The sequence below is a fragment of the Pristis pectinata genome, chromosome 1 (assembly GCF_009764475.1).
Source record: "Pristis pectinata isolate sPriPec2 chromosome 1, sPriPec2.1.pri, whole genome shotgun sequence".
Classification (NCBI taxonomy): Eukaryota; Metazoa; Chordata; class Chondrichthyes; order Rhinopristiformes; family Pristidae; genus Pristis; species Pristis pectinata.
In genome coordinates this window covers 23,711,851-23,732,914 of record NC_067405.1, presented here as the reverse complement: position 1 = coordinate 23,732,914, position 21,064 = coordinate 23,711,851, and the positions used below count along the sequence as shown (strand labels likewise).

At 36.3% G+C, this 21,064-nt stretch overlaps 1 protein-coding gene across 2 annotated transcripts in view; it reads left to right on the top strand.

Moving 5' to 3' along the window:
• The window catches only part of arhgap15 (Rho GTPase activating protein 15), a 593,944-nt gene that overhangs the window by 366,325 nt on the left and 206,555 nt on the right, over positions 1 to 21,064 (top strand). For both annotated transcript variants that reach the window (XM_052029237.1, XM_052029228.1), the window contains exon 10: positions 9,157 to 9,279. In XM_052029237.1, the coding sequence (XP_051885197.1) occupies positions 9,157 to 9,279 (123 nt within the window). The remainder of the gene's footprint in view (positions 1 to 9,156; positions 9,280 to 21,064) is intronic.

The following is a 21,064-nucleotide window of genomic DNA, read 5'->3' as shown; positions in this document are numbered from 1 at the left end:
AATAATTGAAAATTTGACATGATAAATGTTGTGATTTTAGGTGCACATCATGACTGAGTTTCAGCCATTGCAGTGTTTTCAGTCTTCCAGCATGTCTGAGTTTTTCCATTGGTTATAAAGAATGAGCTCTGAAGAGAGGCAGATATTAAAGGGATATCCTGTTGTTCAGTGACATTTGCGTATAATCATGGATTAGTCTAGACAGATTACGCAAATAAACAGAGATAATGTTGCTTGTCACTTTGATTAATCTCCTTTCAGTCTAGCGTACAGAAAGGTAGTATGAGTGGCATTTGGTTGTTAATTTCAAATGCTCATCTGAAAATTTAGCAAATACAGATGTTCTAATCAAAAGCCATATAACCCGTCAGAGCAATTTACAAAACATGAGGTTCATTTTTTTTCCAGCCTCTCAAATGTAAAGAAAATAGAATGAATAGGCAGTGATGGACTTCTTTACATCTGTTATCTGTGTGTGAAAACATTGACAAAATTGGGTCATGAACCACAAGTTTAACTACCCTATTTGTATCAGCAATCTGTTTACCCTGTAAGTTTTTGTAGGATTTCTTTTGTGAGAATCTGAATTCAACTGAGTTTTTCATTAAGACGTTCTTTGAGAAACATTAACCTTCAAACAGCTTGTGTGCAAAGGCATTTTTCTTGTTTGTAAAAATAAAACAAATACATTTCCTTGAAATTTAATCACATACAGTAGCTCATGTTTTTAGGAACTACTTGATTGATTTCGAATGTAACATTGATCATGAAATTTAAACAAGTACTTTTTTACATGTTGCATAAAGCAACTTCTGTTTGGCAGTTTTTGCATGCTAAACATGCCTATCTATGGAACACATAGAGCATTCAACAGTGACATCAATCCATTGCTGCTTAAATGCAGACCAGATCAGGCACAGGAAAGCAGATCCTAACAGTGTGAACATGTTCTTTACCCTTGCTCTTTAAAGGGATCACCATTTACCTGCAGGTTTGGTGGGGAAAGTCATTTGAGGTGGAACTTGGTAATTCCACAGCTTGCTAAATTTGAACGTCACATGGAGAATGTTGCTGACCACTAAGCTCAAGATTGCCTTTCAATCCTGCTTATTTTAGCCACTTTTATTATGGTCATGCTGAGCTCCCTTCGCAAGCATGGAGGTGGATTGGTGGGTGGGGGTGGGGAGGAGGTAGGTTTGTAAGGATGACCTGCCAGAGGAACTTGAAGGGAGAAAGCCAAAAGGACATGGCTCGGAGCTTACCTGTCAAGAGTCTTCTTGGAGTCATAATGTCTAAGGAAATAGCATCCTGAGGTTAAGGTTTGCCAGGGAATTGACGAAAGGGTATGTCACCTTCTGCAGGAACATACACAGTTATGAACTGTTCTATGTGTAAAAGTGAAGGTTACTCTGAACTACAAGGGCACTGGGCCATTCGAGATGCAATGGGTGATATACATCATGTATCACAGCTTGCTGCACACCGTTAACGCACTCTGAACTACTGTTAGCCACAGAAACTTAGGCCGCTTAGTCTGTCCTCTAGCATTTTCTCCTTGGTACAACTTAGACCCTAGGCACAGTAGGTCCCATCAGGCTTCCCTTACAGTCTTCAATCTTAAGCACTTTTACAAGAGGGAGGAAAGAGTGTTAGTGGTATGTTGCAATCTGTATGTATGATGTGTGACCCTTGGTAATGTGAATGTCTGTATGTTTTTGTAGCTTTTTGCACTGACCTTGTACACATGTGGGCTCATTAGACTTCCTGCAACCCTGGAAATCACTGCTCACATATTTCTCCCTGGACATTGCCTTCCACTACCTGCTCCTAGAAACATCCTGGGCCTCTTTTCCAGCAGGACCTTCCTAGATTTCCAGTTACTTCCATCATGATTTTCAGGTCTGTGTTGGTGAAGTCAGATGCTTGCTCCCATGCCTTCACTGTCATTGCTGCTGCCTATACTTGTCAGGATGCACAATGACTTTCAGCTGTTGTTGAATTTAATAGCTACCTCCTCTTTAAGAAATGAATGATCTTAGGCAGATCTGGTCAATTTTAACGGGTGCATAATACTCCTGAAAATACTTAGCTTACTACATGTCACACAAGTGAAAATCATACACTACCAACACCAAGGCAAATCTTCCTCAACCCCTCATGTAGCACCATTTTGGTACGTGCTTTTTTATGTAATTATTTGACTTAACTCTTTCTTAAGAAATGCTTGGTCTTGTAATTCAGTAGAATATAACTTTCCGAAGTGTTAAATAATAAAATGCAAGCTTATGTTGCCCATGATTCCATAGAAAATTGAGCATGGTGCCAAAGTAGTTTATTGTCTTTGTCATAAATTATTGTCTGTGAAAACCTCTTGGAAGCTGCTCAGACTGGCATCTGGCACAGTTAGTCATTCTTACATGGAGATTTTTTGTTGTTGTTGGGTATACAAAGTGACCTCAACCTAAAACATTGCAACACTCAGTGAGTACAATGAGTTTTCTGTGTCAAGTCGGACAATGACATTGTACTTCAGAAAACTGCAGGCATTATTTTTTCAGTTTAGATTAATAGATTTTGTCATATTCATGAAAAACAACAATCAATAGCACTTTACTCTGACATCCACTGTCAATAGACCTTGTATCCATTACTGGGGATGGTTAATATATAGTTCTACAAAATCCTCTTTGCTGTTCATAATATGTTGGAAGTAATTGCTTCAGAAATCATTGTGCAAATGAACAATCATACATATTTGTTCTTTTAGCAAATGATATATTGTATTATGGAGAGGCAAGAGACTGCAGATGTTGGAATCTGAGGCAAAAACCAAAGTGCTGGAGGAGCAGTGGGTCGGGTAGCATCTATGGAGGCAGAGGGATAGTCAGCATTTTGGGTCGAGACCCTACATGATGAGGTCACTTTGTATACCCAATGACAAAAAAAGGTTTTCCGTGTAAGATGAGTTCCTCCAGCAGTTTACTTACTGCATTATGTTTGTTTCTCTGCTACTTTTTTCATGGCAACATATTTGTTTTATTTGCATTGTGGATTGATTACAATACATCTTTTAAAATTAGTTCTTACTGCTTCTAACATGCAAATGTTTATGTGCATATCTGTTTGTTCCTTCACCCAAAGCTGGATAACATAACATTCCATAAATATATGAAAAATTAAAACATAAATATTAAATTTTATTCTGAACATATATATTAAAGTTTAGATACCCAATTGTATAGATCAACACATATTCAAATTACCTTATAGTAGATATGACAGTAAAATTAAAAGACTTCTTTGTTAAGAAATGGAAGATTCAGGCTGATGCAAAAGAAATTTGGTCTTCAGCTGTAATTTTGACCCAGAAATCTATTGTTCTTTTATTGTACAATAACCATGCAATGTAGTATTCTTGACAAAGGAACCAAATTTTGGAATTGGAGTACAATAACCAGCCACTCTTATATTGTACATTTGACATGTGTTTGTTCAAGTCTGGTACAGATAAAACAGCATGTCAATACATGCAATTATCTTCTTTCAAGACTTTATGATGCAGTAGTGCCAAAATGTAATCTGACTGAATAATATGTATCTTTAGTACATGTAGAAAGAACTTGCATTTATATAGTGCCTTTCATGCCCTCAGAATGTCCAAGACATTTCACAAACAATGAAGTACTTCATAAGTATAGTCACTGTTTTAAGTTAGGGAAACACAGCAGCTAATTTGCCTACAGCAGTAGTAATTCATGCAGTAATGAGATAAATAACCATATAATCTGTTTTAGTGATGTTGCTTAAGGGATAAAATGTTGGCCTGTAGATCAGAAGAACTCCCCTGCTTTCCTTCAAATAGCACCACAGGATCTTTTATATTTTTCTCAGTTTAGCATCTCTTCTGAAAGACAATACCTCCAAAAGTGCAATACAGCCTGAGTATTGTTTTCAAGTGTCAGGGTAGATTATCTGCCAACTTCACAGGAATAAGTGGGACTTGAACCCATGACTTAAATGAAAATGTTAACATTGAGCAAAGGTTATGCCCAAGAAACATTCTTAGTATTTGCATAACATGGAAATAGCAATTTAAATTAGTTTGCAAAGTGAAGTCCAATGTCACTCCATTATATGGCATCTCACTGATAGTAAGGGGGAGCGGAGTGTTATGATTCACTATTCATTATGAGTGTCGATCAACTTTATCCTTGTTATGTATTCTGGACAGGTTGGAAGAAAAAACCCAACAACAAGCATCCCAGACATGTGTCAAGTGACAGTATATCTACAGTATGTTGGCACAATGCAATAGCTATCCAAAATATTTTTACAAAGCTCTACTATTTTTATGAGTAGTACCTTCAATTATTGGTGCAAGAAAAGCTTTTTGAACTATGTTTTAAGCTTTGATTATTGCAGCTACAGTAGGAGTATGCCTGAGGTGCATCTTTTGCAGGACCCCTACTTATGCCAATTTTTGGAATTTATAACTTGCCACATTCTGTACAGTTAAAAGGGCAATGGTGCTTGGAAATAATCCAACAATCACTTTACAACATACGTATAAGTAGAAAGGCTCCGGTTATGCTGGCAGCAGCTGTGTTATTTGGCTACTTTTCATTTCATTTTACACAGTTTATTATAGCTGAATAATAAGATCAACAATTCTACCATTGATTTTGAAACACCCTGGCATCATTCCTTGTACAACCCATCCCAAGAATAGGGGAAAATCAGACCTGAATAATTCCAGAATCTGCCTCCAGCTGCTACAAAATATTTGAAATATGTGGCGAAATCTGCCTTCTCCGTTACTACATCACATCATAAAAATATCTACCATAATGTCACTGTAGTCTCCCAAGAAAAGTTGAGTACACCAAAGAAAAGTTGAAACGATCTGAATAAGCTCATGAAGTATTGTTCCAGACTGTGCCACATCACTATAGATTAAAGAAGGAAATCAGGAAATATTGCATAAGATTAAATCAGTAAATTGTGCATCTGATATTCTAGACCACCTGTATATTTATGATATGGTACCATACTCTTTAAAGATGCTCTTTAAAAATATTTTAACTGTAATCACATCATTTTTCAATTGAAGAAAAAATAATCAACCAGTACAAGTAGTTACTAATTTGGGACAGATTCATCCCTTTCAGGCAGGCACAACTGGGCAGCACTCTGATAATTCCACAAATTGTGTACAGTTCGCATTCAGAAAGTATTTGCAGAAAAAATCAGCAAAGTTGTTTAAAGAAATGTAGTTTATCCAAAAAAACAAAAATTTGTTATCATAGATCTCAACGTGACTCAAACATGCTTGTTAAAGGAAGTGTGTAATAAGACAGATGATGCTGGAAATGTTGTAAGACTATCAAATGATTCCCTAGTATGATAAGGTGGACTCTTGACCTCACAATCAACCTTGTTATGACCTTGCACCCTTATTGTCTACCTGCACTGCACTTTCTCTACAGCTGTTACACTTGCTTCTGCATTCTGTTATTGTTTTACCTTGTATTACCTCAATACACTTTATAATGAATTGATCTGTTTGAACAGTATGCAAGACAAGTTTTCCACTGTACCTCAGTACATGTGACAATAATAAACCAATTCGAATTCCAAATACTCAGCAGATCTGGTGGCATCTGTGGAGAGCGAAATAGACATAACATTTGAGGTCAATGACCAATCATCAGAACAACACTCCATTATTGTAATCATAAGGAATTACATAAATACTTGAAAGTAAGAATGAAATTGAAGATCTTCAGGGAAAGAACCAGAGAATGAGACCAATTTGTCTGCTCTGACAAAAAGCTGGCACAAACAAGTTGGGCTGAATGGCCTTCCCCTGCAAAAAAATAAAGCTGTATGAAATTGAATGCATAATTTCACCAATTAATATATAATGGTTAATCTACAATGTAAAAAATCTTATGATTTCAGAAATGTGCCCATTCTTAAAAGAATACTATGCAGAATACAGTAACATTTTGGCATTAACTACAATAAAATGTAGGCATTCAAATAAGCAGGTTCATTCGTTGAAGTCAAGAGCCTTAAAGCATTTGGCCTTCCTTGTCCTCTCAAGCTGTGTGCCTCTAATTTGGACTTGATGAAATGATGTTCTTCATGTAATTCTGAATGAATCAATGTACCTACTGACAACAGCATTTAAATAGCTCCTTTCTTGGATGGTGTTGGGAAAAAACCTGAACTAACTAGATGTGAGTTGGTTTAAGTTAAATTGCGGATGACTTAAATAACAAAATAAGAAGTAAATTTCAAAATTTGTCAATAAAATGAGATTAAGTTGCAAGGCACATCGAATAGTACAGGTAGCAACAGGAAGTTAAAGGAGGCATTGAAAAAAATGTGGAAAATAATGCACAATGCACTAAATATTCAGTGATCTACATTGGATTCAAGAAAGGCAAACCAGAGTATATTCAAAATGATGAAAAACCTAGGATTTGGAAGAGCAAAGAAATGTGATCATGTACACAAAGCACTTAAAACCTAGTGGAAATGTCCAAAAGCAATTAAGCTCATAAATGCTGGCCTTTATCTCAAGAAAGCTGGAAAACAAGGGGACCAAGTTACTTTCAACTTGTATCTTCTGAGACAGTCCTTCAGGATTGAGGATGACTCTCTCTCACTCCAGCTTTGCGAGTTCTCAGGTGGCTGATGAGGCCAATGTGGGAACCACAGACTCTGCCACAGATACAATAAAACTCAGATAACCCGCTTTCTGACTACTTGGAAACCCTGATGGTTCAGCAGCTGACTCACCAGGCACTGATTCCAGAGCTCACTTTAACATACAGGGGCCACAATTCCCATACTCCCTTTCACTCACCAGGACTCTGGTTCCCATGCTTCCTTCCATTCGCTGGGACCCTGGTTCCAGCACTCCCTTCCCACCCATTGGACCTCCAGTTCCTTTGAAAATTCACCCAGGCCCGACTCCCTTGAAAGTCACCTGGTTCTGTCTACCATGTTCCTTTGAAACTCAATGGGTTCACTGGAAAATGTATGATTCTATTCAGTAACATCTTTTTTTTAAAGTGTATTAAAGTCTGTCAGAATATTAATACAGTAACATGCTATAGTCCAGAAAGTCTGCTCGTTTGCCACCACAAAAGCTCTGAGTGCGCTGGATTAAGGAGTTTTACTCTAGTTATGTAGAGGCTTGGATCAGACCCCATATGGTGTTATGTTTCTGTTCTGACTGTTATATTCCAGGGAAAATAATTTTGGCATTTGAGATGATGTGGGGCAAATGCACCAGAAAGATGTTGGGTTAAATCGGTTAAATTATAAGCACACATTGCATGAACTTTGTTTGTATTCCCCTGAGTAAAAATGCTTGAAAGATGATCTAACTGCAGTGCTTAAACTGACAAAAGGATTTGAAGTGATAAAGAAAAACTATTTCTTCTTGAAGGCGAATTCAAAACAAGAGGTATAATTTCAATGTCAGACTAAAATCACCCAGGAATGAAATCAGATTATGTTTCTTCATACAAACAACATTGATGATCAGCATCTTTGTCCTCCAAATTGTGTGGATGTTGGGTTAAAATTCATTTTTGGGAGGGCTGAACATCCAGTAGTATGGAGTAAAGGCAGATAAATGGATTGAGGTGCTGATCGACCATAATCTGAGTAAGAAATTTCAAGCAGAAATGTTTATCTTCCCGCAGATGCTACATGACATGTTGATTGTTTCCTGTATCATCTGATTTTATTTCTGGTTTCTAGCAATTGCAGTTTTTTTGACTTTCATCATCTGATTAAGTATTGGAACAGCTCTAAGGGGCTGAATGGGATATTACTGCTTCTCTGTATCCAACATCTTCATTGTGTTCGCTGCTTTGTACAATTTGATGTCACTTCTTCATAACGCCACACCAATGACAGAAAATGTAGAGTGGAAAATATCTGATTTAAAACATATATGGTTTTGTGAGCACATTTTTTTTTGATTCTAAGACTGAAAAATGTGACAAATGCTAAACTACACTTGGCTTTTCTTTCCGAACTCCTTAAAGCTGTTAGGTTACAGGTATCCTTCCTGTTTCGATAACATTCTGCTGTTCTCATTTGGCTGAAGCCAAGTCACTATTTATTATGAGTTTTATCTCAGCTTTCAAGTTATCAAGATACTGCATTCTGCATACCTCACTGGAATTTTTCCATTTGATACTTTTAAGAAGAATCTAAGGCATTAATTATAACTAAGGGAGGCCAAGAAAAATAGGATACCATCTGTTTTAAAATATATGAACTTGAAGTTGTAGTGTATAATATTAATATATGAACACTTAGCACATTCAGATAAAACTTCTTTGTGTTTTGCTTGTGAGGATAGGCTAATCCAATTGACTGGCTGATTGACACTTTTAGTTGCAAACCTGATATTTTTCCACCTAAAAGAAATTTTAAATCAGACTCTGAAGGGACTCGACCCAAAACTTCAACTGTCCATTTCCCTCCAGAGACGCTGCCTGACCCGTGTTTTGTGTATTGCTCTTCACAAAGCATTGTTATATCCTGGGAATTACTGGTGATAAACCAAACCACTGTGCTAAACTGAAGGATGACTTAAGACTGATTGTGTTTGCTTTGAAATTCCAACTAAAACTATCTTGCTAATTGACCAGAACAATCCTGAAGAAGAGAACAAGTACAGATCAGTTTTTTTTCTATTCTTGATTGCTGGAAAGAATGTGTGCCTGTGTTGCAGTAACCTTGGCCAGAACACCCTGTTGGTGCCCAATGTCCAACAAAGGATAACATTATGTACATGTTCCTTGAGAACTGCTGGTGTGAGTAGAACTGTAGCCTGGCAGGGATCAAGACTTTCAGGAGAGAAGGGAAGGTAATTGGAGAGCTTAGATTATTTTAAAAGACACAGCATCATGAGGATCAACCCTTCTGGGTGTCTGCTATTAATATACATTTTTTTCTTCAATGGAAGGAAATCTTTGGAAATAAGAATTATTTTACACTGCATGCCAGAAACTCTCAATATCCTTAAATACTTATTTTACTTTTCAAAGTAATAGCACATGAAAGCTATCTCTACAAGGAATTGCCTCAGTTAAGTGACAACCATTTTATTCTTTCATCCCTTAGTACTGCGGCTGAACCATGGCTCATCTGACACCTCTGAGAAGAAGAGAGTTAAGAGCAGACTAAAAAAATTTATATCAAGACGACCTTCATTGAAAACTTTACAAGAGAAAGGTTTGATTAAAGGTAATGTGTTTGATACCTCAGTGAAATCACCCCTCACTAAAGTACTCTGATGTACCATAGCCTCTGATATAACATGCATTGTTTATTTATCAAGAGTGCTTCACTAATGGGTAAGCCACAGACAACCAAAATAAAAACAGGCAAAGTTTTATGACATTTGTCTCACAGAAACAATGCACTTGCTTTTGTGTTTCTGCAGCACTTTCTGATTGTGGCTGTATGTCACTACCACTAAAGGAGGGGAAGGAGACTAACTTAATGCAATAGCTAGACACCACTGCATTGATTTTATTCCTTTTGAAGACTTTATGTCTGTCATGACCATTGCACCATACAACATCTTTGGGGGATGATTATAACTGAGTGCTGAAGTGCATTATCTATCTATCCTTCCTACTTTGAGATCTGGGATGAAATTCTATTTATGATAATCTCTTATCCATACTAATCAGTTCATTTAGCTATGAATCCAAAATATAAATTGGCTCATAATTTGATATTAATTGTCACTCAAATTAATATTGCCTAGAACTGAAGGTAATCCCTCTGGTGCATTAAATATGTGCTACATATTGTGCTATGGACCATGCTAATCTTCCAAAAACATTTGTGAGATTGGTCAAAATCCACTAAAGCAGTGCAGTTGTGTTTCATACACAGAATCAACTGCTAAAATGAGACCTGTGCAGTTCATTGGAGCTGCATACAAGATCACCATTGCTGCATTGTTGCCCTACTGATCTTTGGGATCATTGCTAAAAGAACTCGTCCCATGGCTGCCACAGTACAAGAGCAGGAAAGGGTGATATGTTGGTGCGAAGGAAGTCATTGACTTCCTTCGATGGATGAGGGGGTATTGTTATAGGAGGTTGACAGTACAGTGCTTTCCTTTGTGTCTTGGCACCATCACACAATTATTGCCCCAGCCAACTTTCTGTCACAAGTGGCCCCAAGCTCCTTTGATGATCGAGGGACCAGAGACTGAAGACTGCAACTGAGAATTAATATGCACAAGGAGGTAGTGATGTGAAGGGAGTATCATTGATTCATTACAACAATGGTGACCACTGAAAAAAGGCGGATACTGTTCCCAAAATATTGATTGCAACAGCATAGATATTTTAATTGACACGTCATCTCTGATCCCAGGGCAATTCACATCTGTTTCTTTTCCATAAGTGAAGAACGTAGACCGTGGGTTCTCCCCAGTAGCTCCAATTTCTGCTAGCAATAGAGTGCAAACTATGACACCAACAGGTGAGCATCTAATGCTGCAAAAATATCACCTGTACGAAGGTGATCCAGTTTCACAAAAGATTCAGTTTCACCCTGAAGTGGTTGTTTCTGTGATCTACCCCAGGTAAAATCACTTCTAAGCATAATTTGCACAACAAATATGTGTTCAGTTTCTAAACTTGGATATCTAAACTGGTAATTGAGTTGCCAATTAAGCAAATTATTTTGTTCTGAATAGCCAAGCATCTTAAATGTTGTTATAGTAGAATCATCCAGGCAGGTGGAACATTTTCTGTCACAAACCTGTCATGTCATATAAACAATAGGGGTTTAGGGAGATCAGAGGTGAAGCACTTATTGCTAAGTAGCTGAAATCTGACCATCTCCAGTAAGACTTAAGGCAGCAATGAGGCGCAGAATCTTGACATATAAGCAAAATGATGTCATTGAATTTACATTCAACATAATAAAACCCTGATTTGAAGTACATCCATGTTCCAGTTACAAATAATAGGATTGCAAGACTGATGGGAAGTACAGCTGCATTGGGGGTTATACCTTCTGCTTTTTCATTTGTGTCTTTGTTGCTCTCAGCATGTGTGAGAACTTCCCTCCATTTCTAGATTACTGTACTTTCCTGATCCAATGCTTGACACGGTGTGCTTTAATTTTATGCAGAACAATGCAAATATCCATATAAAAACAAATGAAACATTTTGCAGCATCATCCTTTGTTTTTTTTCAGATCACAGGTAGGTCACAGTTTAACCTCCAGAGACACAGTGGAAATAAGATCTCATTTCCAAATTCCCACACAGCCCAACAAGTTGTACTATTTACCTACAACTCTCAAAATATAGGAAATATATAAGTATATGCAACAACGTTACTAGGAGGACATGAACTTTCTGTTTTATTGAAGTTGTATCACCCAAAGCTAAACCTTAAGTGTTCTGTGTTTTGATATTGTTTTGCCTTTGTGGTGCACAACTTGCATATCTATAAAAAGCATTGATATTTTAGGTTTATAGAAGTTTTAATTCTGCAGGATTGGTCAGGCGTTTAATTGTTGAAAACTTTACAAAGTTTCAATTATCAATTTACCTCAGTTGCTCTTAACCTGACTAAACAATTACCATTTCTACAACAAAGGCAATTCTCATTTACAATTCTTTATTACTATATTTGTGAATTGAAAGTAAGACACATTTTGAGGAATCAGAGACTTACGGGGACTAGAGCCATGTTTTATGATGAAAAGTTTGATTAGTGATTTTTTAAAAGTTTTAGAGCTACTAATTTTGCAGTGTGGTTCTGGAACATCTTTGTCTTTGTTCTTGGAGCAGTACCAATTGCATTATTTATCTTCCAATACCAACTTGCTTTTGGCCAAATTTGCCAGTCTTTTCATTTGGAGGTGGGTGTACCAGGTGCCTGGCACCCCCCAGTGTGATGATATTGAGTGTACCGTCCAAGAGCTCTAAACTTAAGTCAAGACTTTAAGTTCTATCTGGCATAAGTATCTACGAATACCCTTGCTATAGGGAGATTATACTGCATCAACCTACACTTCAAGAACTAGTTTACTTCACTACTTCAGTCTCTACAGAAAAGTCTAGCTGTCAATAATCACTGTATCGAACGGTGTGTCCCTCCTCCCAACCAAGGAGAAGATACGTCCAGCTAATGAAGCAGTTTAAACAGTTTATTTTATTTTAAGTGAGACATGTTTAATTCTAATAAGTAATTCTAACAACGACTTGTAACTTAAAGGATTTCCAAACACAAGTTGTCCATCGCAAAAACCAAAGGCTAAGGAACAAATTCTAGGTCTTCTTTCTGCAATTCCTTCTCTCTGTCATTCCCCCCTACCCCGACTGCTTTCTAACATTTATACTGTGTTTTCACCGAGTTGTCATCATTGGCATGTGATGTATTTTTCAACCACATTTTCAGGCCAGGTGACTGGAGTGTTTAATTAAGTAAATGTGGATCCCATTGTTCTCTTGTTTATGTTAAGAGGCTGAGCAGACAATATTGGTTAGAAGTTTAACTTAGCAAACAACAAACATCTTGAGCCTTAGACAATTTCTGCTGTTTTTGCTAAAGGGATTTAAGCTTAATGAGCAACCACTTCTTGACATTTGGACAGGTCTTGCTGCTGTGCTAAAAAGCTGAGTTTAGCAACAAGCCCTTTTTGGGGTCTGGAAAGTGAATGTCCATCACACCAGCTCTATGGAATTCAGTCCTTGGCTGAGTGTATTTTGGTCCAAACATGGATTTTCTGGAACAGGCGCTCTCTTCTCTCCAAGCTGACTTATAAGACAATAGATCATTTTTTTCCTGGCCTTGCATTTTAGCTATGGCAACATTTTCATGGAGCTTTAACATTGACAAGATTTGCATTTTGTTTAGTATCTGAAATTAAAATGAAAAACAAAAGTGGAACATCCTAGAATTCACAGATGGCAAGAGAAAGGATGTATTCGGATTTGGAGTGCAGAATGTCAGAACCAGCAAAGTGAAAAGTAAACAAATCTTTGCAAAGGACTGAACAAAACAAGGAGGTCCAAATTTAGTCATACAAATGAATAATAGATGTAATAAACTACAATCCAATCATTAAATCATGAAAGAGAGTTTGTATGATAATTATATTAATGTCATTTCATTTGGATAGTAAAGAACAAAATGTGTATAATATAAGATCAATAAAATAGGGGAAAGCTCAAAAAAAAGACCAAATAAGGAGAGAGAACAACTCTAAACTGGAGTGCAATGAAGTGTTAAGATGACAGAGAAAACAGACAAAAAAAATGGCTGAAGAGATACAGTCCAAAGTTGCTGAAGTCAGAATTCAGACCAGTCATATCCTGAAATAAACACCAGCTGTGTTTCTGCAGTGATTTATTAGTTAATATTGTATCATTTTCATGCAGTTTGTCAAAGCACAACACATTAAAGTATATTCATACCACGTTAAGTAAATTGAGACACGTTAAAGGATAAAATGTGACTCAGTGTTTGACAATCAACACAGGTGAGGATATTTTAGTTTTATTTCCCAAATAGCTTCAAAATTACTTTTTGCTCAATGACATACCTGACACTTTGAGGTCAATTTTATGAATTCAGAATCAACTGCCTCAATCATCTCTTCAGTCTGACACTAATATAAAAGTAGAACTGACAGTAAATAGGTTAGGCAATAAGATATCCTAAGCTTCTGAATCTGAAATAATCTGAATACTTTATTGCAGAAATACAAATAAACACAATATACCTTTATTTTTATAAATTTAAATATAAGCCTTTGTAGGTCCACCAATGTGAGAATTCCATCTTGAGAAATCTGGTTATAAATACCATTACAGTAAAAGCAATCTGTTGCCAATCTGGCCTGCAGTAGCTTGTGAATGATGTCAGGTGACATTTATGTACAGCTATTAGTGACAGGTCAGATAGCATCTCTGCATGGTAAGATATATTAGCGTAAAATCTGAGATGATTTAGTTTAGTTTGTCCATGGTTTTGTATTAAAGCTATAGCCATATCAATCATCTCATCCTCCCCTAATGAATAACAGCCACAAAATAAACTGCTGCAGGATTATTTCCCTTAAAATGCCTGTTGATTTTCCATACTCAAATATTGACTAACTGCCTGTGCTTGATGTATGATTTACTGGGTTGATGCAGCCTACTGTTAGTTCTTAAGTATGAATTTTACTTTTTTAGCCAATTCGGAATAACTGCGCATTTCATGATATATTACAATTGACTGCTTAAATGGACTCAGTGTGGGAGTTTCATTGGGTTTAAATTGATAACAGCTGGGCAGACAAACAGATTAAGCCTGTACGAACTGAGAGTGAAAAAAACTATTGCCTTTGGAAACAGCATTCAATACTCCAGTAAGATAAGGAAATACTTAATAAAGCTAATATTGAGTGTTGTTTATTTATCAGGAGCACTAATTGATTATAAAGGTTATAAAATACTAATATTGTGTGTGACTATGTTGAATGAATTATTTTGTGACTGTGATTTTCACTTCTAGGTAAAGGTAGTATAGGCTTTTGCTCTTTCGCCATTCTACAATTTCTCCTTTTCCATCAAAGGCTTCCATATATTTCTGCACATTATTGAAAGGAACAGGGACTATTCTTCACAATTCTTCTTTCACAGCAAATACACTTTTCTGCAAGCATAATCTCTTTCCTGTATCCTTGCTGCTTTACAATCAAGACTTATCAAATTGCTTTCATAATGAAGTTTGTGGAGGACATGGATTTACTCAATTTATGTGTCAAAAAAAATGAGGATCCTGGTGTATCCTGACACTGCAAGACCAGGAGCATCAAGAACTATTCTGTGATGGTAAGAACAATAATTAAAAAAAACATGTTATTTTCTGCCTTTTTCAACTATAGTGGAATCCACTACTATGGACTACCCTTTCTCAATTAAAGAGAGCATGTTGAGTTCTTTTAACTTTAATCTAGTCTATCTATTTGATCAGAACAAATAAAATGTATATTAGTCTCTAATATGAAACCTCAGTAACTTGACTGTGCAGTTACGCAAGTGAAGAATTACAGTTCAAGTTTTGCATTTTGTGCACATTATGAGATCACTGGCAAATTTATGGAAGGTCTGTAATTCACCTTTTGCAGAGCAGATTTTGAAAGAGAAGCCATCAGCTAACAATATACTTAAATGACGAGCTATTCTACTAAAACTTTAAAATCTTTAATCTTCATCTTGAGCTTTATAGCCTAAATTACATTGCTACACTCTCATAAAATGAACTGTACCACTAATTGATATAATAAGTTACAAAATAATGTGAGGGGTCTGGCTGAGCTTCAGCTTCTGATATCATTAATCTAATAGCCTGTTGCCATTGAGGGAACAACCTAAAGTGAAACTGTACTCTGGCTATTCCTCAGTCAGAAGAGATACCACTACCACATAGATTGCGAAGGAAAATATGTTAAATTTCACCTTCCCACAAGTTTCAATCTTGCTAAGTGGATCATTTGTCCATTATAGAAAACATCTCATTTTTAGTTTTACATTCATGGTCATGGTTTAGTAATAGCATCCATAGCATTGAGTCAAAAGTTATGCATTCAAGTCCAACAATGGAGCTTTGAACATATAATCCACGCTGACACTACAGTTCTGTATTGAAGATATACTAACTAGTGAAGGTGAATGAGATAGCAAACCACCTTACCAACTGTCGCAAAGACACCAGTGATAAAGAACAAGGGAGTCTGCTCTTTGTCAAAGCCAGTATTTATCACTCAATCAACATTATTAAAATGGATTGAGGTAGAAATACATTTATGCTTCCTCACACTAAATCAGTGATATAGCAACATCTGCACAATGTGCTTAACCTCTGAAATTTGGTTCCTTTGAAGACGATGGAATCAAATTTGAGAGGTGGAACATAATATGACATTTATTGCTAGTCACTTAAATTCCAGTTCTCAAGTCATTTAAAACCGAGGTATGTAGAAATTTCTTCTTGCAGAGGATGGTGAATCTCTGGAATTCTCTGCAGTAGAGAATTGTGGAGATCAGATCATCAGAAGCTTTTCAATTGGAAGTGGATAACTTTTTGGAAGATCGGGAACTGGGGGCTATAAGGATTTGCACAGTGAAGAACTTGAGGCCTGGGATAGATTAGCCATGATCATATTGAATGGCAGGGCAGGCTTGAGGGGGCAGGTGGCCTATTCCTGCTCCTATTTTCTTGTGTTCTTGTGCATTTTGCTTCCCCAATTCATATGTCATTCACTGAACGTAAAATTTTAACACACAGATTCCTTTCTTGGAGGTGAAATGTTTTATTTTTCCTAAACCTATCCCATAGAGAACTAAGTTTGTTAATCCATTCTCAGTTAAACAGCAGTCAGCAGAGACAGACTGTTCGGATGAATCAATTAAGGAGCTCTTTGCCAGTCACGACGTTTCAGGTCTCTGTAGACTTTTTTTACAAGCAGAAATCTTTGGTGGATGCAGCCTCCATTAAATTTTTGCACTTTATTAAGGTAACCCCTGGGACACAGTTCTTTTTACAATTAACATTTAAGGATAAGACATGTCTTGGAAACTTTTAACATCCTACTTTGAGGTTTATGTTAGAATTCTTTCATGTCATTCTTTGACCAATGGCCCCATTAATCATCAGAGGTACTGAGGTTTGCTGCTGACACTTGCACATACAAATGAATAAGCTTGGGTTGGCACTTTGCACTGCCATGTATGTATTAGCACATATTTTGTCAAAATAGAAGGTGGAGGTGATTGCCTTGAAATTCAGCCCCAGTCAATAGTGCAAAATATATCATATAGGAAACAGATAGACATTGCACTCTGCCTCCAAAATTCAGTCCCATTGACTTCAATCAGACTAAATTTCAGAAAAGAAGTAGGATACACAGCCTTCCTATGTTTAACTGTATCAAGTGGGGATAAATATCAAGGTAAATAAAAATACAAAGAAAAATGTAGTCAATTGATGCGTAGGAAAAGATAGGTAAAGTCAAAATAATTACCTTCCTGCAAATCATAATTGTTTCCATGATCTATTTTACATTTTATAGCATTGCGATCTCTTTCATCAAATTCACATCTCCTTTCATTGTCTTGTCCACTTTATCCAGAAGATATATTTTGAGTGGCTGTCTGCCTTTCAGAGGAATGCAGTATTAGCAATTATGCTTTCAGTAATTCTCATAGAGTCATGGAGAGATATAACACGGACCATCAAGCACTCATTGTTTAATGCTAATCTTACCTAAATCCACTTTATTCTCCACATCAGCACCCCCAGATTTTACCACTCATATACTAGGAGCAATTTACAGTGGCCAATTTACCTACCAACCCACAAGTTTTTGGAATATGGAAGGAATTCCAGTTTCCTCTGACAACTTAATGGTATTTACTGTAATTTTTGTTTACAATATCATTCTCTTGGAAATGACAGAAAATTAAATATTCATCAAAAGCAGATTGGGCTCCATAATCAAAAAGCTTAGGATGGTTGATGGAGAAGGGATGAGGGAGAAAAGAATAAAACTGTTCCCATTGGCTTGTATTGTAGTTACATCACATTGATTCAAGGTGATGCATTTCTCATCCATCTGGTTGAAAGAAGTGAAGAATTGCAGAAACTATACCTTTTTGAGATTGGATAGAACAGGTCATGGAAGGTAAACTGAAATGCAAAGAGTGTTGTATTTCCACAGAATTGGCATCTAACTTTTCTTGCAAAGTTATCATTTGCATATTATTCAACATAATGATAATATATGTGATTGTAAATCTGGACAAAGTGCGAGTTAGAAAATTTACCTGGTATTTACCTAGTAACAAGAGCATATACATTACTGACATTTGCATTACTTTGAACTGATATACTTATGTACCATGCACACAATCACATTTTTTGTATATTTCTCCTTAATTATAGTTTTCCTTTAAGGAGATTAGGTGTTGTAAGAAAAAAAACAATGAGATTTCAGAAGCTGTTTTGAGTTATTGGTGTTTTGCTATATTGTCTGTCCAAACAAAATAAATATAAATGAACCTTTAATCATTTTATAACATTTTTTCCCTTTTTAATCTTTTAAATCATATTATTTTCAATCATGGATATCATTCAGAATGTAAGTACAATATATGAAAAAATATATGTTTAGGCAGAGTAAATTTATTTTGTTTCCAACCAAAAGGTAGATTTGGATTTTAGGATGGGAATATTCTTGATAGGTGACAGCACTGAAGCCAAAATAAAATAATTTATTCCCATGTTACTTACACTTTAGACTTCAGACCTAAATAATTAGAAAGACGGAGAAGAAAATCAAAGTGCCGATTCATTCTGGTCAATTTCAAGGACGTCTTTCTGTCTGGTTACAGGGTAGGGTTCCCATAGTGGGTCATCTTAATCCACCTTTGAAAAAAGATGGTTAAATATTCATATTCCATTGTTTTATTAAAACATTCCCTATTTTGTGCAATAAATGAATTTGATCATCACATCACTGATTATGAATTATTTTTTTAACCATTGTGGAAAGCCCCAGTCTAATCAGAAATCATAGAGTGATCCCAGAACCTGCTGCTGCTGTTCTATCAGTAATTTATTGCAGGCATGAACCATTAAGCATAGGTGACTTCTGTAAATGCAGCATATATCATATAATGGAACCCCAGAGCCAATACAGTGAATGTTTATGCTATAATTATGCTCTTGTAAAGCATTAAGCAACATTCATTAAAAATGAACTGGTGCAGGGGTCCTTGAGAGAAATCCTCATCAACACTTTGACATGTTTGACTTGGAGTCCAGGAATATATTAAAATAATGATGCATAACTGAATGCATCAGATAATAGTGTTCTGCTGCAGAAACCAGAGACCATTTAAAAAATCTTAACAAAATTAAAGTTAATGAGCCAAAGTGTTCTTATGTACGAGTATATTTATGGTACAAATAGAATATCATATATGTGATGGCTTAAGGGAAGTTTTACAATGATCCATGCAAATTTGTGACTTCAGGCCTCATGGATTATCAAACAGTTTAGTTGAGGTATACCCTACACAAACATGCATTGCCATTTGTATGCCTCTTGGATTATTGGATGTAGTCAATTTTGAAGCTGGACATTAAATCATACAGAAAGCTAAAGCTTAAGTTAGTGCCTGTCTTAATTGTGCTCGGTGGGCACATTTCATGAGTTATTGGCCATGTGGCTCAATGGAACAGTAAATGGAAAGAAATGTTTTGTCTCTGAAGAGAGAAATAAAATGATCTGGATCATTTTCATCTTGTATATGCTCTCTGTCAGTCAATCATGAAGCTATAATGGTCAATGCCTGAAATCATCTCAACAGAAGGAAACCTAACTATGTAAGCAAGGATGCAGATCATAACCATATGTTATTATAAGCAAGAGTGCAGATTCAATCACAATTAAGTAGTAAAAGAATAATATAACACTCAAACCTGTCATGCATTCTTATCCTGTCAGAAGGCTTTATAGGGTTACCGTTACTTTAGAAATGTGTGTCTTGAAAGATACTGAAGCAATTTTTTTTCCTGAATACATTGTTAGGTGATGGCCAGGATGGTCTCTGAAATGGAAAAGCTTGTTTAACCCATGTCTCTCACAAGATACCACCTTAGTAAAGAGTTGAATCCAGCATTGGGAATGGCTGTCTGGAGGCTTGTTAAACAGCTGATTAGTACCTAAAGTTGTCTACCAAAGCTTCATAAAGAGCCTTCACACCATTTTGGTAGCTAGTACTTTAACTGAAACCCTTTGCTAATATCTGTGAGCTGTATGGGAATAAACATGAGTAAACATGATGTTGCTGTCATTTTCAAACCTTACATTAAGAAATAATTTCTACTTCATAGTCACATTAGTTGGAGCTCTGAAGGCAAATGCCAAAGCACACCTAGGGAAATTCAGAAATATTTAATTTTTTATATTTCTCATGACATAAAAGGATACAGTTTGACCCATCAATTCCAGCAGCTTACATAGCAATCCCATTAATCACATCCCAGCCCCCAAATTATTTCCTGGTATTGGTATTGGTATTGGTATTGGTTTATTATTGTCACTTGTACCGAGGTACAGTGAAAAACTTGTCTTACAAACCAATTTTACAGGCCAATTCATTACACAGTGCAGTTACATCAAGTTAGTACAGAGTGCATTGATGTAATACAGGTAAAAAAAAAGAAATAACAGTACAGAGTAAAGTGTCACAGCTACAGAGAAAGTGCAGTGCAATAAGGCGCAAGGTCACAACAAGGTAGATCGTGAGGTCATAGGTCATAGTCCATCTCATTGTACAAGGGAACTGTTCAATAGTCTTATCACAGTGGGGTAGATGCTGTCCTTAAGTCTGGTGGTACGTGCCCTCAGGCACCTGTATCTTCTACCCATTATCCCCTGATTTTCCTATCACCCATCTACACTAGGAGCAATTTACAGTAACCAGCTAACCTACCAACCAATTTAATAAAAGTTTCATCACAGCTCAAACAACTTATTGTAAAGAAAAGTAGATTTTCTGCTACTCTACTAAGATAAGGAGACTGCTTAGGCAGAACATCTTTCCAGTAGCCCCCTTGAGCTAGATGAGGATTTGGAAGAAGTCAATAGGCTTCGCAGAGTGGCAATAGCTTTTCTAAGAGAGGAAACAGGAGGGTAAAGAGATATTTCTCATTGCTGTGAAAAAAAGGAACTCTTCCACCAGATTTCCAGTCTGAGAACGTGTGCACCCTTTTGACAAAAGTGTGTTTATTGGTATTGGTTTATTATTGTCATATGTACTGAGCTACAGTGAAAAGCCTTTGTCTGTGTGCCATCAATCAGCATTTGAATGCTAACCTGCAGGTATTTCTATTTAAAACTTTCAGGCAATTTTATATTGTGCTTTTCAATGATTATGACCAAAATTGTATGCTGAATTTGAATTTTCAAATCGTCATATTTTAGTAGTAAATG